Source organism: Oreochromis aureus, linkage group 3 (assembly GCF_013358895.1).
Source record: "Oreochromis aureus strain Israel breed Guangdong linkage group 3, ZZ_aureus, whole genome shotgun sequence".
In the NCBI taxonomy this organism is placed as follows: Eukaryota; Metazoa; Chordata; class Actinopteri; order Cichliformes; family Cichlidae; genus Oreochromis; species Oreochromis aureus.
Window position 1 is genome coordinate 28,608,347 of NC_052944.1, and position 25,817 is coordinate 28,634,163.

At 41.2% G+C, this 25,817-nt stretch overlaps 1 protein-coding gene across 4 annotated transcripts in view; it reads right to left on the reverse strand.

Annotated features, from left to right (window-relative positions):
* LOC116314324 (phosphofurin acidic cluster sorting protein 1) overlaps positions 1-25,817 on the reverse strand; it is a 71,832-nt gene that overhangs the window by 20,459 nt on the left and 25,556 nt on the right. For all 4 annotated transcript variants that reach the window (XM_039609840.1, XM_039609841.1, XM_031732298.2 and 1 more), the window contains exons 2-7: positions 13,738-13,825; positions 12,504-12,593; positions 11,309-11,434; positions 2,874-3,018; positions 2,669-2,760; positions 604-681 (exon numbers count right to left, since the gene is read on the reverse strand). In XM_039609840.1, coding sequence (XP_039465774.1) covers positions 604-681; positions 2,669-2,760; positions 2,874-3,018; positions 11,309-11,434; positions 12,504-12,593; positions 13,738-13,825 — 619 coding nt within the window. The remainder of the gene's footprint in view (positions 1-603; positions 682-2,668; positions 2,761-2,873; positions 3,019-11,308; positions 11,435-12,503; positions 12,594-13,737; positions 13,826-25,817) is intronic.

Below are 25,817 nucleotides of genomic sequence, written 5' to 3' on the forward strand. Positions count from 1 at the left end.
GTGTGTGTGCGTGTGTGTGTGTGTGTGTGTGTGTGTGTTCTATAGAATCTACAGAGGTGCTGCAATAACAGCCTCCTTAGACAAACACAAGCACGCACACACAAACCAAATGCCGCCTTTCTTCTGCTAAGCTGCAGCTCTACCTTCGTTTTTTCCAGGGTGATTTAAAAAAATAAAAATTGTGTTGTAATCTGTGCCTCCTGCTGAGCCTTTATGTACAGTTTTTGTGTGAGCTGTGTGTGTCCGTGCATCCTCAGGTTAAAATCGGCCTGATTACACGTAGAGTGAATGAGAGGGAGAAAATGGATTTGCAGATAAACCAACACGGGAGCGAGCCAGGCCGAGAGAGAGACAGGAGCGGGAGGGGAGGTGGGGGCGAGCAGATAAGGAGGAGAGGTTGAATGAGGTGAGGCGAGGGCTGTGCAGGAGGAGGGAGGGTTGTTGAGTCCAGTCAAATCAAATTTATCTGAAGCTGCCGTCGCACGAAGCGGGTTTGCCGCAAAAGTGCTTCACGGACAAAACAAGCAGGTAGGCAGAAAAACGAGTATAAAGGAGAGGGGGGATGAAGGGGGAGATCAGGGAGGGGGCTTTTCTTCTCCTTACCCTGGTGATAGCGGCGTTGGAAGGCAGCTTACGCCTCGGCTTCTTCTTCCTCACCTCCTCGTCTTCATCAAACAGATACTGAGAAGGAAAAAGTGAGAGAATGAGAGGAAGACGAGGAGACAAGTGATGTTTTAAAGGTTAGTTCAAGGTCGCCGACTCCAGCTATAAGAAAAAAACTAATAACGAGTCGTAGCGACACAATTTGTCTGCGTGGTTACACTGTTGCTCCTGGTAACATGGATACATTGTTTTTTCATTCAGCTGCTGGCTGAATGAAGATAATTCAGCTGAAGCCAAAGCCAATACTTCCTCTTTATTTTGTGTTTTTTGGTTGTTGTTCCTCCTTTTGTGCCAGTGAAACAAAGAAATGTTCATTACAAATCCATTTACTTATTTTTAGACATGTTTTTTTCTTTTTTGCTCTTCATTTTTAAACGCTCCTTTTGCCAGTGAAAAACTGAAAGACCCTTAACAAATTTATCAGGTACCCTGTCATAAAAACAAGAAAACACACTAATATTTTAGAAATCTGTCAAAAACTCTTTTATAACCAAATTTGAGCCGACACACTGGACCTCATGATGCTAAACCACTTAAAACCAAATTTTCTGTTCGGGAGTAAATAACTGTAATTAAGCATCTTAATCAAAAAATAATAATGTGCTTTCCTACTTTTTCTGCTTTTTTCTAAAACAGTAAATTTTAAAAATTCACGGATAACGAAAATAATTATGTTTTAGTATTAAAAACATCATTTTGATTAAAGAGCTTGCACATCCTGGCAGATTAATTACTGCCAAAATCAGTTTTTAGGTTTCTGTAATTACTAATACTGTGCAGGTCTAATAACTTAATCAGTATGTCACTAAATGTATTCTTATTTTTCAATAGGCCGATATCAGTAAACAAGGCCGATATTAGCCAATACAGATAATCAGGCGCTATATTCATGCATGATCAGTATTTATCTGAAATGTAATTTCTTCAGGAGAATTTTTCATAATATAATATCACAATCCTTTAATGTCATTAATGCACCAACCAAAGTCAGTGCGCAAATCTGGAAATCTGGCAACACAGGCTCACCGTGTTGCCAGATGACAAGTAGAGCAGAATAGATGTGGCTAACGTGGCCGACCCTGACGTTCAATTAAAATCAATTAAAACAACAGCTTGTGTTTATCCCCCCCATCTGTCTCTCATTTAGCAGTGTTGAAATGTCCCTCAAAACTCAACTTAACTTGCCCTTGGTTATATTATCATCAAAACACATAAAAACCATGAGAATAAGAAACTGACCCCCAGCTCTGACCCTATTCCTGCTTCACTATTAAAGTTACTTCTTCGCCTCTCTACCGTATCGCCCTGCGCTGCGTTTATCCTCCCTCTTGGCGCTCGGATTCCCTTCGTCTCTCCCTTCTGTCTTTTCAATCTGGCCTCCAAAAGCCTTATTGCTCTTTTCTTATCTCTCCATGCTGTCTTTTTGCTCTTTTCAATCTCTCGCACCGATGGGCGCCAATTCCCCTTACGTCCCCCTGAGACCCACTGTCTTCTCTCTCGTAATCTCAGAAAGAAGGTAACATAATAAAGAAAGCACCAACGCTCTGCTGATCATCACACCGGTGTCACTGTGAACTGATGCTCCTGGGGAAAACCCAATAACCCCGTCGGTTTGACCGAATCTGGACGACTCGCTTTTTCTGTGGATTTTGTGTGTCTGTTTATGCAAAAATATTCATTTGTAGATGTGGAAATCAGTGGGAATTAGTTCAAATGTGAGTGCTGGATTTTTGATTTTTAGATGTTTTTATTCTTTCTAAAGCTGTAAATATAAATTATTTATGATCTGTGCTGCTCAGATAGTTTCAGCAGCTGTTTTCATGATGTAAAACAACTTGAGAATGGAAGGCGAGGCATTAATCTTTAATTAAAACCAAAAAAAACTAGTGTTTAAAAGTGCAGAAACCATATTAGGTCAAATGTGATGGCATTAAATGTTTTCCAAAGCAAGCAGAGCGACTAGGAGTTTAATCATGAAGTGATTGTTGTCCTCATCTCAACACACCTGCCCATGAATGGGGTCATCGCTGCCTTCCTGCTCTGACGAGTAGCTCTCCTCCTCTTCTTCAGAGTAGTTGTCGATGTCTGGAGAACGATCTAAGGAGATGCAGAAAAAGAGACACGACTGAGGAATGGGAGCAAACTGACAGGAGGAGGGCAGTCACAGACTATTAGAGAGAAAGATAGATTCGGTTAGATGATGTGCGCACCAGACATCTTTGCTTTAGGTCCCTCGTGATCGATGGGCTGACTCGACAGGGAGTAGACTCTGATCTCAGCGACGGGCACTGAGGCATCTTTCACCTGGCTGTGCAGCCCCAGGACCTGGGCGCCCTCGCTGGGGTGCTGCATCACCTTGAGGAAGGAAAAAAGAAGCAGCGTTTAAACGAGATCAGAGTCAGCTGGATTAAATCTGTATCGTGCAGATGGCATATGGAACTTAGCATCATGTTTGCCGTGAATAATGTTCTAGATGATATCAGACTACCCAGAACGGGATAAATCTTTAATGTCTACTTGAGTCAATCCACATGGGCTCCCATGTTAAAGCTAGAGGGTAAACAAGCATGTTTACAGCCTCCTAACTGACTCCTAACCCTGCACAAAAACTATAGAGGTATACTGTTCTGTTCTTTAACTCACTTGTTTAAACTGTATTAACACTTAAAGTTTGTATTATTAGAGGCTTATCAGCTTTAGGCTAAAGGTTTAGCTCAGCTTATTTACCACTGGACTTCACCTTAGCTAATTAACCACTATGCTCCCACTAAGCTTCACCTTAGCTAATTTATTCAAGTCCCTGGAAATCTCTACTGTGTCTACTTGTCACATTTTGGAGCATTTTTAAAGTAATTTTTACTGTCTGGTTAACTCTTGCAAACAGTAGCAGGTATCTGTACAGTCTTATTGGTGCACCTTGCTAACCAAGTATATATCTTCTTACTTCCCCCCTGATGTCCAAATATGGTCACTACTGGCTCCAGAAGAGCCAAAATGATACTTTGTATACCGACAGGTGAAGGGTACTAGATCTTTGTGTATACAGACTATCACAAAAGAATTGTTATATATTCTGTATAACAGAGTATAATGAAATGTAAATGTATCCACATTCTAGCTACGTTTTTATCCACAAGTATATCCACAACTTAGTGTGTGCTAGCGCCTGAGATTTAAATAAAATCCTGGCGTGCTCCATAAACGAAACTCTTCCCAAATGAGAGGCGTCTGAATATTCAAACAGCAGCATGCAAACAGAAACAAGGAGACTGAAAGAACAAAGAAGTCAGATAATCTTTTTAACTGAATTATTGAGGAAAAAAAATCTACTTATTCCCATTCTTGGTCTTCCTGTACAGACAAACCAGGGATACACTGGACTATACATCATTTAAACAGCATTAGACGAGGAGGGGAAACAGCAGTGACACAATAGAGACAGACAAGAAAGCTCTGCAGATGGAGAGAAATGCAGAAAGCTGAATCTGAGTCGTCGACAATAAAGAAACCGGGAGACAAAACAAGGCTGCGGAAAATGAACAAAACCAGACGCCGACAGAGAAAGCACGAACACGCGAGGCAGAGGCAATCAATTCTCTGTGCGGCTGCAGCAAAGAGCAGCAGCACATCATTGTGTGTGTCTGTGTGTGTTTGTGCGTCTAACTGAGTGACACCCAGCCTCTCTCAGGAATCTGGTCACACTCGCACATTTAATGAAGTCTGAGCAGCTTATTATGGAGCCAGCCTTAGCCAAACATTCAAGGAGGGAGACGTTATTGCCGTGCATCCATTCACCTACACTGCCACACATGCTGCCGATAGCCTCCCGAAGCTTCCTGCAGCTGCTAATTTTAACCACTTTCTCAAAGTAAGACAATTATGCAAATCTGTCAAACAGCATGAAGGCAGAACACGCGTGCCTGAGGAGGAACACAGACGTAATTTGACTGCTTTCCACTCATGAAGACCGTAAAACCCACAGAAGGATTCACTGCAGGCACATCTTCTGAATCTTTATGCAGTTTTTAAAAATTAAAGTAGTTAAATGCCACCTGAGCTCATGATGCTTTATTTTCTTCAGGTAGTTAAAAATTAAATAGTAGTAATGATGACTTTAATATGATTTTAATATATCTTCAAGGCCTATAAGTCAGAAATATTTATAGATATTGATTAAATGAACAAAAAGTAATAAAACCAATGTTTTATTCCTCAGTATTGTGAAAGCACACGGGCAATAAATGACAAGAACATTTTAAAGGATTTTTATGTCACCTCGCTCTCACACTTCCACTTCTTACAAAATTGTGCATTTTTATGGAGGATTTCATGGTGCTTAAAAAGTAACAACCAGTAATTTTACACCGCTAGATCTTTGAATAACCTCCCTCCACCAATGACATCACATAAAACCTTCAACTGAAAGTGGACCTGTGTGGTTTGCACGCTCTAAAAAAAAAAAAAAAATTAGAGTAATTTAAAGCTTTAAAGCCAGACTCTCTATTTGCCTCGTACAAATAAAAGAATTACAACTCACACAATAAAACCCTTGTGTGCATTGTTCATGTACGAACAGCTTTTGGTAGATATCCAAATAGTCTGGAGATAGATTGTAACTAAGGTAATAAGGAGTCGGTTCGTACCTACTGTGCAGGATTTAACAGTAAATCACAAGGTAACAGCTCTCTGAATGAATGAATTTCGAGCTAAGGGTGAATCAGCCTCACTTTTAGATTCAGACTGGAAGCCTTTCACACCAATTGCCTCTAAAGTGTTTACTACCAGGTCAATCAAAGCCATTCTTTACTCTCATTATTAGTCTCTTCGATCGCTCGGCTTGAAGTTGAGAAAGTTTATCTTGAGTCCTGCCCACTGGTTGTTAGTTTGCCCATATTTTTGCTACATTTTTGAACATAGTTGCTCACTTTCTATCGTCTCTGATCGCTGTGAATCACTTCCAGAGTGGACGTAGTTTCAGTCCCCCGAGAAAAGTCCAACTTATAAAAAGCATTAAAAAAGCAGCGTGACACCAAAAAAACCCTAAAATGTGTGGGTGGTCTACAGCTAACCTGCTCCTGTGCAGCCATCAATCTTTAACCACCTCACCAGTTTAAGCTTTTATTAGGGCTCAGGATCACGGCTGCTTGACTGACAGGTGAGAGCAGCACAGGCTGACTGCTAAACTTCACCTCAGCCGCTTTGAGTCGCTAATCTCGACCTCAAGGCCGTATCTGTGGTGTTGGTGGCTTTTGTAGCATTTTGTATGCGGTTATTTGACAAATAACACAGCTTCCTGTGTGGTCCGAGACAATAAGAGCTTGTCAGAGAGGTCTGTGCTGTGTTTCTGTGAGTGTCTTATTAGCCTGTTATTGTGCACTAATTAGCAGCCATCCTTCTCTGTAATGTAAACATATAACACAGCTTATTGGCGCACTTTACCAACTAAGCTTGCTATGACTTCAATAGAAAACTCACAGCAGCAGAACAGTCCTTCACATCACAGTGAATACTCTGCCTTTGTATAACATTCATGGCCGTATCACACTTCTGCTCTCAACAGTAACTTTGTTGACACACTTTCACTTAGACGTAACTTATGTAAGTATTTTATTATGGCCCATAACTGAAGGCAGCTGCTGAGTGTGTGTTCATTTATTCAAACAAAGCACTGATTGCACTGACACATACTGTGCAGTGTGACAGTTAGAGATAGCTATACTGAACTGAACTTTGTGCATTTTTCCCGTGGATTAAATTTGCCATCCCATGAGGCATCGGGTGGCGTTGGTGCACATGTCTGTTTAGACTGAGATGTCTATACCATCACCATGAGTTTATACAATAGTTAAAAACAAAATAACTTCACTGAAATTACACATTTTTAGCTCTAACAGTCAAAATAAAACCAAGCTGCGCAAATCTACAAATCTACAAAGGCAACTAAATGAAAAAAAACTGAAGTGTGAAGAAAACTTCAAAATAAAAGCAAAATGAAAACAAATGAAGAATTCTAAATATGAAAAGGCTCCTATGCAAAAACACGCAGCCACAGTTGAACAATGTTTAGTAACACTCGAGGAATTAAAGGTTCAGAGCCGCTCAAACGAGACGTAGCCCATAACTACGACTGCAGTGAGTCGATCACTCCACTCAGTGATTTAAAGAAATCGACTAACCTGTTAACCTGGTTCTCGAGTCTCAACGTACCTTATTGGTACAAAAATACAACTTTATGGCAGTTAAACTGTGATATCCTTGGTATTTTTTGACGATTCGTCTAAAGAAAAGGAAACAAAAGATCTGTTCTTGCAACATGCTGATTGTAACAAAGTGGCTAAAGATACAATTGTTATCTGTAATGTGTACACAACACTGGTTTGTCCAGAGAGACTGGACTGAAATATGTGGAAAAAGCAGCCAAACAAAAGCTTTTAAAGGCCTTCAGAAATCCTGGAGAACTTTTGCTCCATAGCACATGAAAGGCTATTCAGAAGCAAAATATAAAGAACCAGTCACAGCCTTCTTGAACCTGGTTCTGGAATTTTCTTCCTGTCAAAAGGGAGTTCTTCCTTCCCACTGTCATCAAAGTGCTCGCTCATAGGTGCTCGTCTGATTGTTGGGGTTTCTCTTTACCTTACAATGTAACGCACCTTGAGGCGACTGCTGTAGTGATCTGGTCGCATATAAATAAAACTGAATTACATTTAACTAAATTCGTAAGATTTCAGATTCAGAAGCAAAATGTTTCTGAAATCATGAACAGGTTCAGCAGTTCATTCTCCTCCTGCTGCTTGCTGGGTCAGTGGAAACTACCTGTCATATTAAGGCAGCACAGTGCCATCAACATGACATTTCTCTGTGACTGAAAGCCCCCGTGTGTCCCCTGTAGCGTATTATTTTCCTGACACACACACAGAGCTTTAGGCAGAATATGGCAGCAGAGTAACTTCTGCTGTGGCTCAGAGGAAATGAGTTTGAACCTGCCGTGCGTACGAGTCTGCATTTATGGCCTCTGCCCTTTATAAAGCACTTTGCAGGAAAACTGTCTGTTGAAACCGGTTCCGGAACACAATGTGACTTTATTATAAATGCAGGGACTGCCATAGACGGCCTGCAGGCACCAAAAACACAGTTTAATCAGGACTGGAAGCCTGACTTAGGGTTGGATGTATTTTAACAGCTCACTCTACCGTATTTGGTTCAGTTCGATCTACAAAGACACTCCTGTAAACGTGAGATCGGACCTGTTTGTTGAGTGACTGTGGATTTATGTTCTTTTCTCTCCATAAAACATTTTATGTGAAGCCAGTGAGTTGAAGGTGTTTTACACATTTAATAATCCTGACTTATACACAGACAGCTGGTGAAAGCTAACAGGCGTCCCTAAAGGACAAAGACCGTCCACACGTGCGCACACAAGTACAGACGGCATAAATCACCAGCCTTTTAAAGCAGTTTCATATCGGAGGAGGCAGGGAATGTGAAGAGCTTTTGGCAGAAGAGGATGAAATTTAATTGTGCGTTTGATTTATGGCGACATTTATGTTGGCCGAGAAGAGAACGCCGGGCCAGAGATCAAAATCCAGCGTCTGATTTGAAAGCGCACTCGGCGAATTGAGTTTACGTGAAGGTTAAATGAAGGTTGGCAATAAATACGTTTTGCGAGCCGCCGCTGTGAATGAAAATTTCCTGAATGACAAAGGAGGAGAGGAATGGATGTGCACGAAGGGAGCTGCCATGAGAGGAGCATCGCGGATTATTCTGCTGGATATTAGCTTTAGAAACGTTCTGCGAGGACCGGCTGAGAAATGAAGATCGGATTTAAGCAGAGGGCAGAAGCTGCATGTTTAGAGAGATGAGACCGTGACCGGTGGCTTGTTGGGTCAACAGCTCAGATCAGCTGGGACTTTTGTCTGGCTGCAGAGGATGAGACTCCACTGACTCGACAGCTCACAGCTGACGTACCCTCAAACACGCAGCTTAACCTCCATCTGCTGCCTCAGAGGCGCCCAGTGCTGGAAATGTAAGAATAAATAATAATAATACTATAGCCACTCGTCTGTTAAAGCAAAGTGCAATCGCTCACCTGCCTGATACTCATTTCCCTGCAATACTGACTCAAACATAAGATTCTGCAAAGTCGCAACTCTGCACTTCATCTCTTTGAAGACCGCAGAGAAATTTAACTGCTGCTGAGAGGACGCGCGGCCGTCTCACAGTCGGTGTTTCACTTTGAACTTTCTCCGTTTTTGTGAACGAGCTCAATCTTGAACACTGTAAGAGAATTTCGTCTGTTTTTTCAGACAAACAGATGGAAATTTGGCCATAAATCAAGAATGATAGAATTTAATGATATCACGATATGGGGGCAACACGGTGGTGCGGTGGTTAGCACTGTTAGTGGGGTTAGGTTAATTGGTGATTGCCTGCAGGTGTGAATGTGAGTGTGCATGGTAGCCCTGCGACAGCCTGGCGACTAGGGATGGGTGTACGCCTCTCCGGTGCCATGATGGCACCGGTGCTGACATAAACGGTCCTAACCAGATAAAAAAGCAAACAGATGTCGGATGCTTTATTTCGGTGCTTTTTTTTCCCTGAGCCAATTCTAGCCAATCATTTTAAACTGATCAGGATAGTAGGCGGGCCAGGCACGTACGTTCTTTAGAGCAGAGCTACAGATTAAAATGCCCAAGGCGAACGATCAAAAGTCTGGCTGTACTTCACAGCAAAGATGCAAACTCAGCAGCCTGCAACAAGTGCTTTAAGCTGATACTGTGATACCTCAAAGGAGGTAACACCTCAAATCTGATGAAACACCTGGCGAAACATCCGGTTTTTCAAGCCGAAGAAATAAGCCGTGTTTGATAGCTTAAGAATCAAGACCTCACCACATCTACTGCGGGTGTGGTGCCTGTTATCGGACCCGGAGTTAGCAACATCCCCAATAGAGAGTCCTGGCCCCTAGCCCTGTCAGCGTAGCAAAATGATGATGGATGATGATGGCAGCAGCAGCCGTTCTTCTCTGCGTGAGTAGCTTCATGTTGTTCGTGTGTAACGTTGAGTAGGCTAACCACATTATTACATTAATGCATGTAAGGTGAACTAGCAAACACCGTCATAGTTACATGCAGCTGTCTTCTTGTTTGATGGCAGATACTCCCTTCACCCTGGCCAAAAAGGTAGCCCAAAGAAAGAGTGGAAAACAGTTAAACATGAGAGGTTTTGGACAAAGTTTGTGTTTTTTCCATTGTTTAAGCACTGCTTCCAGCCAAGAGTGATGCCATATATAAATGCCCTATAGCTGCAGAAAAGGCTAACATTGTTATCTTTTACAAAAAACAGCTGAACATGAGAGAAGGCAGACAAAGTTTGTGTTTTTTCCATTGTTTAAGCACTGCTTCCAGCCAAGAGTGATTCCATATATGCCCAATAGCTGCAGAAAAAGGCTAACATTGTTATCTTTTTACAAAAAAAGCTGAACATGAGAGGTTTTGGAAACAATTTTGTGTTCTCCATTCTTTAAGCACCGGTTTGAGCACCATTTAAGCACCGCACCGTTTCAAAAGTACCGGTTTGGCACCGGTATCGGATAAAACCTAAACGATACCCATCCCTACTGGCGACCTGCCCGGGGTGTACCCCGCCTCTTACCCTTTGGCAGTGGTAGTACGGTAGTACATCCCTGAATTAGATAAATGGAAGAAAACAGATGTATGGATGTTTAACCGACATGTGTGGAAGCTGCTGACAGTTGGTAAGCAGTGATTTCAAACTGATCAATGATTGGTGGATTTAATTGCCCCCTTCCCTACATGTTGGATACTTAAGATACATTTTCACAACTTCTCGCTCTCCTGTAATCATAACACTCTCTAAAATAGAGCTTTTGTGGACAAAAACAACACAAACGCTGCTCCTCTCGGCCTCTTTCTCTCTCACACAAACTCATGGAAAACATCTAAACATCCAAACAATCACTAAGACTCTCCCTCCTTCCACATCTTAAGAATCAAACCTCACCATTTATCTATCTCCATTCAGCTCCCTTTGTCATCTTATTTACCTCCAATTGTTTGCTAGCAGCAGTCAGCAGTCAAACTCTGACAATAGAAACAATCCCACTGCCTTTTCTCCAGAAATTGTATGCTCTAGTTTTGACTCGTCAGTCTTTTGTTTGGAGAGCACTACAACTGTGCAAAAGTGCCGCAAACAAGGTCAGCTGGCACAGATGTCTCCTGTAAGGGCTTCGGGCTAAACATTATTTTCCATCACTAGCCGATGAATCATCTATAAATGTTTCCACAAAAAGCTGCAGCACTGCTTCCAGTAAAGAAAAGCTGTGGGTTTATTTATGGGTTTAAATAAATGCACACTGCTATTCAAAGAAGCTAAACCTAATTTAGAAAAACACATTTAGAAAGATAAAAGAAGGCAGACAGAAGACGTATTGAATGTTAGCTCAAATGTCCCATTTTCACAGGTTTATTCTAAATGCAATAAATGCAGCACATTTAAGGTATTTGAGGAAACGTCAGGAATAATCAAGGAGGAAGAAACTAAATCTGATCACTTTTCTCCTCAAAAGTTAAGAAAAACAACATAAAGCACGTGTAACAGGTCTGATAACTCTGCAGGTTTACGTCACCTCGGCCATGTTGATTAGACCCAAAGCCAGGGTCTTATAGCCCAGGATGGTCCTGTTCTTGTATCGCTTACGCCTCTGCAGCATGATCTGAAGCTTGTTGGCATCTCTCTTTAAGAAGTGTGGATACTGCAGGTAGAAACACAGAACACATGTTTCAATAAATAATGTTTATTTCTCAGCTCTTGATAATTAGACTGATCCAAATGGCTTCTTGTATAAGGCCCCTCACACCCACTGACCTCGCTCAGCATCCCCAGGTGTCAAACTACTTAGTCTGAGCCCAACTATGACATAACCCATCATTAGCGATCTCAGCAGCTGCACTATAAATGGAAGCAAACTTGCTCCTGTAACAATGTTTAAAGCCGTGAAACGACTCCGGTGGCTCGATTTTAATAAGCTTCCTCTCCGCAGTGCTGCTGCTGTAGAAAGTTTAATGTATAATGTATAATGCCTGGCTCGGTGCACTCGGCAAGCTCCAGAGAGAGAAACTCCCTGACCTTTTAGCAGCGTTTTAGAGTCATGGAAATCGGAAAGAATGATTTAGAGCACAAGAAAACCCCGCTGGGAACTACATTAACTACGCTCTGCCTTAATGCACTCTGTATTGTTGCTGTATGGAGAGTTGCAGGCGACACTTCTGCAGCTTTGTGTAAACTTTTCCCATCTATCCCAAACAGCTTTAATATCAGAGATTCAAATGCATCAGAGCTGAAGGATCCGCTTCCCTGATCCTCCCTCATCTAGCAATGCTATCAGTTCATTTTTCCATGTTCACAAAGATACAGTACTGTGCAAAAGTGTTCAGCCACTCCATATTTCTTTATGCTTTGGTAGGAAAATTGGAAATAGGTGCAAATACTTCTGTGAAAACGATCAGGTACAAAGACCGGAGTGAAAATGAAAATCAGCCATTGTCAAACAAAACACTGACAGACCTTCAGAAGGCCTGGGGAACATTTGATCCAAACAACTATGAAAAAAATGACAAGAGGGCTCCTTGGAGGCAAAATATAAAGAAATGACGGTTGGCTCAAGACTTTTGCACAGTACTGAATGCTTGTAAAAGAAATATTTCTGAAGCTAGGAGTCAATTTTTTGTGTTATTGTTGTGCCTATGTTTCCTGTAGAAACAGAAAGTTATTGTTTGGCTGTGATTGACGGGTCCCTGATCTCGCTGAACCTTTGCTCGTACCTGGAGGGAGAAGGTGAGCTGCAGATCGGTCTCCGTCAGTCCTGCCGAGGACAGCAAGATCTCATTGGAGCGCAGGATCCGCTTGGAGCCCTGAAGACGAGACACAGATTGATGACTACAGAAGAGTCACAGTGAAAGTAAAGAAAGCAAGCAAGAAAAAAAGAGAAAGATTTCTACTAGCTAACTCCAGCAGAGTCAAAACAACAGACTCATCATTATCATCAGCCATGCACAGCCAGAGGAGGAGGCGAGGAAGGAGAAATGCCTGATAGGAGAAAGCAGGGCTGGAAGACCGAGCGAGCAGCAGCCGCATGGAAAAAGAATTAAACCAGCTTAAAGAGCCTTATGTGAGAGAGCAGCAGAGAATTTAATGGTTTACTTAGAAAACAAGATGATAGCAATCGAGACTGAAAACGAGCCAACGAGTAGAAGTTTGGAGAGGAGCCCCGGCATTAGAGAGAGAAATGACAACAAAATGTGACAAAATGCAGTATTTTTGAAGTATTCTGTGCTAACTTTAACTAACTTGGCCGCCTCCGCTGCCAAAAAGCTCTCCAATGGTCAGAAAAAGTGGGATTTGGCAGCGCTGCTCCTTCTGCCAGTTCTAAGAGAAAAGCACCCGGCTAATGAGGCATTTCAGAAAGCAGTTTGGTTGCAAAACAACGAGGAGGAAGCGTGTCTGCGTCCAATGAAACCGACTCAGCAAAACAATGAACGACTTTACAGAAAAGGCAAACAGGCCAACGAATGCTGAGTCTTTCGGGGGGTTTTCCCCAGGTGGGGAGTTTGTTTGTTTTTCAGCAACTTTTCATCGTCTGCTCGTTAAGCATGGCTGAAAGTGGAAATCTTTGAATCCTATAATGTCATTTAATGATTAAAGATAAAGATAAATGTTCAACTCAAGCAGACTTTGACAAAACAGGATGTAACCTTGGGGAGGATTTTATTTCTAGGAAAGTTCAGTCAGACTTTAAAAAAATGGATTTTGTTTCCTGGAACTGAGCTTCGAGGCATGATTTTAGTGCCCATCATCCAACTCTGTTGTGGTTATTACTCAGTTATGGCTCATAGACTGTTCACAGGGATCTGTATGTGTAATCTTTAAAGTTGCTTTGCAGAATCTTTTTCTTTTCATGCATTTCCAAAATAATGCCTCCATAAAAATCCAGCCTCCGTGTACAGCAGGCTTTAGGTGCCGTGTGTTTCACCGCGTGCTTCTGGAGACGTCTCGTACCTGCAGTTTGACCGCGATGACGACTGAGGTGAGGTCCTTATCCAGCTCCTTCAGCATGATCAGCTTCTTCAGGGTCAGATTGAAAAGCCTGCAGGAAACACACACAACGACACTAAAATTAGATTTGATATCCAGCGCCCTCGCGCTGCTGCGCTCTGAGCTGTGCAGGGAACAGATGTCTGATGACCTGTTGATCACTTTGCTTGTGAGTCTCTGGGATCGGGAGTGTTTAGAAGCTGTCTGGAAAAACTTCAACTGAATGCCTCAGTGCTCACATTTGCACATCAAGATATTTTTGCGAGCTACTCATCTGCCTGTGTATACTGTCGATGAACATTATTTCAGCCTAGGAACATTTCAACTTCAATTCACCCCAAAAAGCTTAATATAGAGCAAAGAGCTAAAAAATAAAAGGAAAGGAGCAAACAAATTAGCAAAACAAACAAAAAACTGAGGCAGTTAGTCTGCAGCACAAACAAATCAGCTTCCTCCGCACCATAAATTACAAGCTTGAAGTGATGATTAGGGGAAAATATTAGAATTACACCAAAGTACACTTATTAATGTTTTCTTATGGACAGAAAAGAGCAAATACCAAATCTGACCCGACTGAGTCACTGAGTGTTAGCCACTTTGAACTGAGAGCTAGCTAACACCAAGTATCTTTAATCAGGGTTGATATTCTAGCCAATCCAGATAAATGTAATAGTCTGTATAGAGCTTTACAGTAAACCATTGTCCCTGTTAGACTCAGACATGACGATAAAACGGGGCATTCTTACTGGCTAACGACCCATTTATCAAAAGCTGCTAGCCAATGAGAATGCAGCATCCTTCATTTTGTTGTGGTTGTGACCATCTTTTATATACAGTCTATTAAATCAAAGTAAGTGAGCTATAACACACATGAAGATTGTCGGATATCCGCTTAAAAATTATGTCATTGCTCAGTTTGTCGAGGCGTATACACAACACTGTCTGCAGCACATGCAGCTGGGAGTCAACTGTAGTGTATGTTTGTCCATGTGTATATTCACTAGAGAAACAGTACCAGCTGATATATACAGAGGAGGTTTGAGCACTGACGACCAAAATCCAGTATCAGTCTCACTTTGTTGTGGACCACATACATGTCTGTATTATGGCCTAAAAGCCAGCCTGTGGTAATTTGTCATTTCCTGTCTCCTCTCCGTTCACCCTCTCATCAAACACAGCAAAAATAAAACGGGACTTTAGAGGAGGCGTTGAGCGCAGTTCTGCTTTATCTGTTGACAGGCTGTTAAAAAACAAAACATTCAAGCCCACGATGAAAATGGATTGCTATTTTTGTCAGAGTTAAAAATGTCCCGTTCAAATGACACCAACACTTACGTCAGCACACATAAACAACGACAAAAGAAACAAAAATCATGCCGGATGTCTTCCATCTGAAAAACACAGCTAAGAAACGAGAGGTTGGCCTCAGGATTCCTGACACTTAGAAGAAATACTCAAAATGCAAGCCAGTGTTCAAAACTACAAAGAGACATACAAGAGCAGGAGCATTTAAAGACCTGAAACCCAATCACAGAAAAGACACACACACACATTCTCGTTTTGATATCTTAGTGAGGACATCTAATTGACATAATGCTTTTCCTAGCCGCTTACCCTAACCATCAAAAATGAATGCTTAACCCTAACCTGTAGCCTAAACCTAACCAGAACCTAACTGCAACCCTGACATTAAAACCACATTTTGAGGTTTTTGGTCCCCACAAAGATGTCTAAACAGGTACAAACACACACACACACACACACACACCTCCCCAATAGCAGCTGAGCACCCCAGGGTCAGTCTGTTCAATAATTCATCTCCAGGGCTTAAGAGACAGAAAGTAAACCGCTAGAATAGACCTGACAGAGCAACCTGGAGGAAATCAAGAAGAAACATGGAAGCTAAAAACAAAACAAAAAAACAAAGGACACACAAAAAGAAAAAGACAGACATGCATTGTGCCAACAAGTAATATACAGGAAAAGACGGCACAACAACAGACAAGAGGGAGGAAGAGGAAAAGACATAAATGACAAATAACAAACAGAGATGTGGAAACAGCCATGAATACAGAGGAGGAGGAAACAAAAAGCAGGCAGGCAACAAAAGGGAGAGGAGAAAGGAAGGGAGGATGAGGCATGAAAATTGAGGGAGACATCACCAGAGAGAACACAGAAGTGGTGATGACAGAGGCTGGCAAAATGTGCGGCGAGAGATGAACTGTCTGACACCGCAAATGGAAAAACGAAACATTTTTCCTTTTCTGGGGCGACCTATATTTAAAAGCAGCAGATGGAGAGCAAGATAGTTTAAACGGTCAGTTATGTAAATATTCGCCACACCCTGCACGGATCAATCGCTCAGAGAGGACAGAGGTCACATCTAAAGAGCCGCGCTGTTACCCGAAACATAGACAAGAGCCTCTTTTGATGTCACACTAAAAAGGCGGAGGGTGAGGACAGGAAAATTGCTCCGCATTTCTCCCTCAGCTCCCTCTCGTCTCACCTGGGCCTTCTCCTAAATCCGCCCCACTTACTCGCCTTTCATCTTTCTTTAAGTGCTCCCTACCCAATCATCCACATTGACAAGTGGCCCCCGACCGCTGATGCAACCGCTGGGAAAAAAAGGAAAAAAGTCAGCGACAAACACAGAGAGCCTTTTCTGAACGCCGAGGTTTTCTAGTTTCACGATCAAAGCAGCCGAGAGAGGCTAAAGCTATGAATAAAAAACAATCAATTTTTATCTGCGATGGAAAAGGCCAGCTAAGAGCGACTTCTGCTTACACCTGCTGGATCTGAGTGGAATGAATCGAGGTGGAGAGGGAGCAGAAGAGGCCGGGTGCCAGGGGTCGATCGGAGATGGGGCTGAAGCACCTGAGGCGAAGGGAGGTGTGGGTAGAAAGTGGATGAGGGAGACGCACAGATATACAGAGAGAGAAAAACAAACTGCAAACACACAGAGCAGAAAGAAAAAACTGATAAAAGGTTACTACAAGCAACCACACAACACTTAGAACTGCTCCAGTATGACTTTTTCACAATTACTTTATCGCTTATTTTCCGAAAAGCCCCAGAGTTTGGTTTCAAATCTTCTTCTTTCCGTTGCTCCCTTTGAGGGGTCGTCCCCGCAGATCAACTACCTCCATCTCACCCGGTGCCTAGTTTGGTTTTAAATATTAAATGCCAAATGTTGACATTTAGAAGAATTTCGCCTGGATGAAAGTAAAATAATCTGGCCTATCAAAGGTCTCAGTCACATGATGCACAGACCGGTTGCTAGGGAAAAAGGTGTATTAACAAACCGGCTGCAAGCTGCTGGAACTTAATGGGTGAAATCTGGTCACAGAGAAAGATATGGCGATAGTGGCAACCTCTTTGCAATTGATTACCGTTGCAGTTGAGCGGTAAGACACAACTTTTGCTTTCAACGCAAACATCTTCTGTTTGCAGTTTGCAACTACTCTCCAAGAGTAGTTGGTGAGTTGTTTGCAAACAAGTCTGCAATCAGCTAGCAACTAATACATCAGACATACATGTAGAAACTGGTTAGCCACCACCAGTAGGCAAACATGGGGTTAGTATCTTGCCCAAGGGTATTTGGCATGCAGCCAGGAGGCAGCCTGGGATCGAACCACCGACCTTCTGATTGGTGGCTGACCTGCTCTGCCACCCCATTATGAATGCAGACAGATTGCCAACACGCTGCAATCAAAACGTCTACTTCAGTGTGCATGACAAATATCCTTGGGGATGATACTAACACTAAGTTGCTGTCTTGGGGGTTAGTAGACCAATGTAAGTGCCAATGTAAGTGACCCCCAGAAAGCACTTACATTGGAAAAGCATAGAAAAAAGTGCTTGCATGAATGGGTGAATGAGGCAAGTTGTATAAAAGCAGTTTGAGTGCTCAGAGTAGAAAAGCGCTATATAAGAACTATTCCATTTAACATTAACGATGCTCCACATAGATAAATAGCGTTAGATTATATCTACTTAGCACAGTATTATCTAAGAAATAGCTTTGGAAGGTGCATAACTGTTATTTTCTACATTTACTCTCTTATATTTCCATCTAACTAAAAGCAGAGAAGCCTGTAAATGATCTATGACACCAAATCCTTGTTGGCTCTCAGCTCAGTAAAGAATCAAGGCTACAGAAATGTTAAGAATCCACACAGTAACTTTCAATTTACTGCAGTAATTGGTTCACCACAAAAACTAGTTCAGTGCTTTATTGCTTGTGTTATATAACAGCTTCAAGAATTCAGATTTCCCTCGAGAGGAACTTACTACTTTACTTGTTGCTCTGTAAATGGATGCGAGGAGCGCTGGGATTTCTGCACAGTCTGAAACACAAGTTCTCCATTAAAGCATCGTGTAGACACCGAGTTTTCTTCTTTTCCACTGTTATTTACGCTGTTGTTTAACTACTGTAAATCCCCTACGGGATCAAACAAAAATGCTGCACCAGCCTTCACTGCCACGGTGATCGGACCAGTAACCATAGTTGGCGAGGGGAATCACATGGTAAAGGTCAAAACAGTCCGCCCGCCACCAGCACTTCCTCTGTGGTTCACCTCTCACTCCTGCCCTGTCTCCTCGACAGCTTGTCACTACACTTTAAAAGTCACTGCCCGTTATCATCAACCCGAACAAAGGAACAGACTCGAGCAGAGCATGACTGAAAGAAAAATAAATCAGCATGTGATGGAAACGAGGAGAGCGGCGTCTAAACTCACAGACCCAAAAAAGGGAGCACGGCTTCATCTTTCATCCCCAAATAATTACAAACCTGCTTCTGTTGCTTAACAGCTGGGATAAAATTATGGGCTGAGATGCATAATGGAAAAAACAACAAACCAATTTGTCTCTTAGAGAGTCAAACTACGCCAGGATTGTGATTTCTTTCCACAAAGATCTAAATCTCTTTGCTCCAAACTGTTTCTTACACTGCTGTGAAAAGTATTTGTCCCCTTCTTCTTCTTTTTGATAGATAGATAGATATAGATATATATATATATATATATATATATATATATATATATATATATATATATATATATATATAGATATAGATATAGATATATATATATATATATATATATATATATATATATATATATATATATATATATATATATATATATATATATATATATATATATATATATTATCTGAATATAAGAAAGCCAGAAGGGTGTAAATACTTTTCACAGCACTATAGATATTTGGTTTCCAGACTTTTAGAATGACCTGAGGAGAAACGTCACCTCTGACATACTGTTATTGTGTAAATCTGTGGAAGCAGAAAAAATGCATGCAGCTGGAAATAGAGAAGCTCCATGGAGCTCTGACTGGGTGTGACCGTCACCACGCCAACTGTGTAGTAATTTGTGACAAGTTTCTCTGTGGTTTGTCTAAACTTCCTGATTGTGTCACCCAGTGCTCCCCGCCCCACCTGTGTGAGTCCTACAGAGGATCACACACTAACAGTAAAGTACAAGTAGGGGTCAAGTAATGCCACTTCTGCTCCATCTACATCTTGAAGCTAACACCCACCTCTTATCAGTTTAATAAAACAACGCATTAATTCAAGAATGCAAGATCCAAAGGAGCCACTTTAAACTTACACGATCCATCATATCGCATAATAATCAATATTTTTAAAAAAACAACAACACAGACACACAAACGTGTACAAATTTGTCTGCTGGCTTCAACAGCACCATCGAACAAGCCTCAGCCCTGCAAATGTAAAACCTGATGTGGAAGTGCCTCAAGCTGCACTTCCTCCAATAGCTGCCAGCTCCAAAAAAACAAATCTATCAGGAAAACCTCCAACTTTGCTTGTAAAACATGTGCCAACACATTTTTCCTGTAACGCATGACTTTCACTTCTCTAACACAAGTGGTTCTAAAGAAAAGGAGAGTGGGCGCGCACAGGATTACATTTTGACTCGACTTTTCTTGTTATTAGCAACATTTTTTAAACATTTTTTCAGCCTTAAAACAGCAGAAAAGATGGCAACAAAAAGCAAGCTAGGCACCCAAGTCCCTTTACAAACCTATGGGTTACAGAACTATGTTATTTTTAAGCAGGATTGGTAAGAGTATACAGCTCAAAGCACAGAGTTTAATTTCACATACACATATTCAAACATCAGTTTTTGTGGGGGGGATTCCCCCCAGTGTACTCACATCAGTTAAGCTAACATTGATGGAGTACCCAGAGGAAACCCAAGCAGTCAGTGGCAATAAAACCTGCAGTTGCATGAATGGTGATTTGATGCCAGCTCCAAAATTGAGTGGATATTTATCTACTTTTGTTTGGAGGGGAGGGACTTTCACGTATTTTCACATTCTGTAAATGAAATTAAGCAGGTAAAATGTACTGGGTGACTTCATGTGGGTGTAAAAAGCTTCACTTCTTTGCCTTCAAGCGTATCAAAACAGTCTCCAGAGCAGCTAAAGCTTCCTCGGCTGTGATGCAAATTTCAGTTTGAACTTTTACGGCTTTCTGAAAACTGCTGTGGTTGAAATCTGCAGGAAAAACAATAAGCAAGCATGCAGGCTCTCAATTGAGCTGATACATAATTAACTAATTTCCAGGGAAAGTTGTGAACATCATACAGACTGTTATCTTCTTCAATTTTTATAACATTTTCAATAGAAATTAGTGATAACCTGAAAAAAAGAAAACCTGATCTGATGCATTTAGTTTATCAGTTCTCTCCAGAAACTTTTCTTTTGGTGTTTCTTATATTTTGTGTTGTGAACCTGCGTTATGTTTTTGCAGATAATAAAATTAAAGACAAGACTGAACAAGAGGGCATGCAGAGTCCCGTGTCTGCCGGGCATGCATGTCCTCACAGATGAGGTGAGTGCATCAGTTTATCACAGAAACTCTTTCTGGTTCGGGACAAACTGAAGAAGACCTCCACGTCTGACTCACTGCAGCTGAATTAATGTTTACTGCCCCTTTGACTGAAAACGCCTCGTGTTTTCCCCACAGTCGCAGATATTTGTTTATTTGTTTAGGGAAAAAGGCATGGGCGGATGAAACGAGGGCTCTGACGGAGGCAGAGAACGGCTCGATAATGTCTGTGGGAAGACTGACCTCTGATATTCTGTAAAGGTCAGTCTCTGTAGAAACAGACAGCATGTCTATCACACACACACACACACACACACACACACACACACACACAAAACAAAGTATCAAACTTGAAAAACGAAAAGCAAGCCAGGCCAGGAAAAAAAAATGTCTTACCTCGAGTCATTTTAGGCCTCATTTAACTGATTAATGTGCCAGTTATGAGGTATTTTCCAATTAGCTAAATAATCTTCCACGTCTGCATAATTACAAAAAAAATTACACTCATTACTACTCAGTCCAAGGGGATATCTTCACACTTCAAACAGCACTATAAAAATAAAAGAAAAGCACCTTTTCATGTAAAAAAATAAGTTATTACAACTAAATGGAAAAAAAATAATAACAATAAAAGAAGTACTCTGACTAATGAAGCTTTTACCAGCAAATGTTTGGCATTTTCAGTAACACTATCGACATTGGTAGCACTGGGGAAGGCAGTTTAATCCAAAACAAATGATTTCCATGAGGCGTTGTTGATATGCAGGAGACCCATGGGATGAATATTACCAACTCCTGCAGCTATCTGATGGGTTTTTGGTTGTTTTTGTTAACTGAGGCTTTCGAGAACAGTCATCCTGTTATAACATGGTTATAACATTAAATCAAATAAGCCAACAGGACCATTTCCTTTAGTCAATAGTCACATATCCCACAATTATATATTATTACATATTATTCTTTAATATGTTAATGTTGTTGAAACAGGAGCTTTAGTGACCGTCATACGGTGTTCAGTGTTGTGAACGTCAGCTCTTTCAGCTGCTAGTGAGTGAGACTGAAGTTGTGTCTCAGCTGGAGGAGGCGAAAACGGCACTCTTCCAATCGATACTGTTGCAAGCGAGTACCTAATCCGATAGTAATGTTTTTTCAGTATTGATTAGTATCTCTGAGTATAAATTTTTGTTGACAACCCTAATCGTGACATTCATGGTTTACAGACTTTATCTTTCTTAGTGCTCTCATTCAGAGGCATCATTTTTCCTACTGAAGGATGGCTGGAGGCTCATCTCGTCTCAGTGTTATGGAACTATTTACGATATCACAAAAAAAGCAAAAAGATTCTCGAGTTTGTCTTTCCACACATGTCAGCATGAAGAATGACTCAAATTATTGATGAGATTTTTTTTCTGGAACTGACTCATCGTTTCGGTCCCAGACTACTTTATCCTTTATAACAAAGCGGCGTCCCAGGAGTGGGTCGGTCATTAAAAAGTGAAAAACCAAACCACGTTCTGCTTTTCTCATCATCCAGATTTAATTACACCAATTAACTGATACTTCCGCAAGTGATTCTGACAACATTAAATAAACTTGAAGGGAAATAAAAATCATCAACAAATGAAAGCAATACACACGCTAATGAGGATTTCACTAATGTCAGGATGTGGCTTCAGCACATGAGGCTGCGAGCGTCTAAACGTGCGTGGGTATAAAAGGTCTGCTTCTTTAAAGAGGAAGGTGCCTATGGTTTCCTTGATGACAGTCAGTCATGAGCGGTGTGACCTTGCCGTGTCACGCAAGGAAAATAACATGCTAAGTACACACAGCGGAAAGAAAAGAGCCGCCCTTGCACCGACCTTCACATCGAGCATTGTATTTTAAACCCTTCCCTTCCGTGTGACCATGTGACTTCTCTAATTTTCTATTCTTTAATGGTCTTTATCCTTCCTCCCTCCTACAGCTCACCTCCTCCTGCTTCCTACTTAAGGACAGCTGCTCTCCTTCTCCTTGCTCGCATAACTGTAACTCAACTCCTCTCTTTTCACCGCTACGCCCAATCTCCTTTCTTAAGTAACGTGGCGTTGCCTCCACCCCTCAGTAATGGTGATCGATGGCAGGGCCTGGTCTGTTGGAGGGCGGGGACTAAGAGTCGTGCCCTTCTTCTTTATTAGCGTCTCCTCCTACAAAGTCATTATCATTCCGTTACATGGATTAGTCTGTCCTTGACGCACAGCAGGGCCAAATGCTCCTCATTTCCAACACAGTGCAGCGCACACACACACACACACACACACACACAGTGAGATGTGTATTGATCAGATGAATATTTCTACCATCTCTAGGAGCAGAGATTTCATCACACCGTCAGGAGGATTTTGGGATGATTAATCAAAAACACGAGATTTAAAACTGAGTTTAAGCAAAAAAATCCTCATCAAGAAAAAAAGGAACTATCCTTGAGGTTTTCCTGTGTAGTACAACAATGTCCCTACTTGACTTCCTGTGTAAAGATGACCTGTGCTATCACTGGTCAATATATAAACTCATCATCCGGTGGTAGCTCTTCTGGATCTTTTAGACAGATGACAGACGCCTCACCTTGGCAGCAGCTCATCAGCCCTTTGGCTGGATGAGCTAATAAAACAAGTTTATTATTATTACTCTGTTACTATAGAGTAATGGATGGATATACATAAACAAGAATACAACAAGCTGATGCAACTTGTGAAAAGTGATAAACAAAATCAAGACTGAGTTCAATTTAGGCATGTGATGGCTGGCAGCACTGCAGCAGGACTGCATTATATGCAAAATTACATATAAAATCAGTGACGTTAAAGAAGCATTGTAAACTAATATATGTGTAAAACGCTCAGTCATCTGACTGTGATTTATGAACTCTGACAGCTGTGTATTATATGTTATGTCATAGAAGGAAGCACAAAAAGAACAGCCTGATGCTACAGAGGGCCACGCCCATTTCTGTGGTTACTCTGAATTTCCCACCACCTCCCAGGAACACCTGAACGCACCTTTCCTAATAACTGCCATTCAGATTACCACCAAAGGATGGCATTTCCTCAAAAACAGACAAAGAAAAAAAAGAACATATGGTTCACAAAAGCTGGTTGAAGCACTTTACAAACCCACAGAAACCCAACTACTGGCACAAAACCAGAAAGAGAAGTTGATGCCACATGCTATGGGCATAGATAAGAGCTCAATCACAAGCAAGTATTTCATCAGAGCAGGTTTGTGTTAAACACCCGATTTCACTTTCAGCTTGATCTTTTTTGTCGCTCAGATCTGATTTTCCATCAAAGTGCGAGCAGCACAAACGAAGTCGCCCGTGTTCTTTTTAATTCTGAAGCAGCGCACTTTCATGTGGTCCTAAAAATCAGATAGCGCTCTGATATTTCACAACATGCCCTCCACCTAAAGAGTCAAAATTCAGACTTTTTAAACGTTGAGTGCCCTGATGTGAGTCTTGCAAAAAGGTGCTGGGAGATGTAGTTAAAAGTAGCCTTTACTGGGAAAAATAAACCAGTTAATTTAAAAAAAAAAAATGTCTCTGGCTTCTGATTTCATATCAGCCTTCACCTCTTATCCCCTGTCACTTTGCTCCTGGCTGATTTATGTACATGGATTTGTGGACAAACAACCACTTTAAAAAAAAAAAAAAGAAGAAGGGGAAAAAAGCCCCCTGGAGATACAGGAGGGAAAAAATAAAACCGGTTATCCAAAGGCCAGCAAACACTGGACTTTGATCTTTGGCTCCTGTCTGTGTGACTTTGAAAGTGTTTCTGTGTGTTTTTGAGCATGTGAATGTGGGAGGTGTTGTAAAACCTCACAAGGGTATGTTTGATCTCAAGGTCCTCAATAATCGCCAACTCTCATACACTAAAGAAACACACACATACGTGTCCTACATATATCCACAGAGGAACAAAGACATTAAAAATAACTTGTGCCTGAAATCCAGAGCACACACAGGCAGACGCAGAACACAATGTAAACAAAAAGAGAGAGAAGATAGAGAATGAATGGAAAGAGAGAGAACGTCAGCAATATTTCACTGCGTGGACTCCTTACAGGCAGCAGGAATAACAAGCATTTGGTTTTTCACTAACAGCACTCTTAAAATAGCGCTTGGCTGAGTGGATGCAGCCTGTAAAGATGTCAACAGCTCTGAAGAGCAAATCAATTTTTTTTCTCCTCGCTTTTATATTAAGATGAAAACACCATAATTCGTCTGAAAAACAGGTTTCAAACTCACACCGTGTACCATTACGACAAAAGGAAGAGTGTGTCGGCACAGCGGGGGCTTTAGTCTGGAAATATAAATAGACGGATAGATTGGAGGAATCAAGCGCCGCTCAGTCAATACTTTGTATTTGCGCGTGCATGTGTGTGTGGGGTGTGTGACTCATCAAAAATAACAATGCAAGGTAACCTTCATTAGCCGGAAATTATTCTGCTTGGAAACGCTGCAGAAAGTCTGAGTCAGAAAGTGTTGGTCCACAAGTACAAAAAGTCTGCGCCCTATTTAGCCCACAACAGCGTCCTATTATACTCTCATTTATTTTGGTGGTTCGCTTTTTCACATATCACACACCTCCGAATAGTTAAAGTCTACAATCATTAAAGCATTACTAGATACAGGTTGAAATGAGGATTTGTACTCAATTTCATCTTTGCTGTAGTCAAAGATACTTAGTGCAGTTATTTCCTGTGTTGATGAAGGCAAAATATGCTAGAAAAAGAAAACAATTACAAAAATAGCCAACTTTTGTTTAATCTACTGTCAAAACACTTAATTTATAAAATGTTATGGTCTGCACATACCAGCTAATGTAAATGATTAATGAAAGACTTTATAAAAGGACTGAATTAGCATTTCCTTTATAGCATGGTTGTAGCTGGCTAGCTTAAGCGGCGCTCGTTTCATCAAGTTTTTAGATATTTTTAAAAATGTTCATTACCAACACTGATACCCTAGGTTAGTAGCAATAACAACGCTGTAGTCTAAGGCAATCAAAGCTATTATTTGGCTTTAGAAATAACCCCAAAAATGTTACTAGAAAATTTATGCTAACGTTAGCATCTATTACCCATTTGTTAGTTTTTAATACTTAAAAAAAAATAATGAATACAATTAATATCCAGG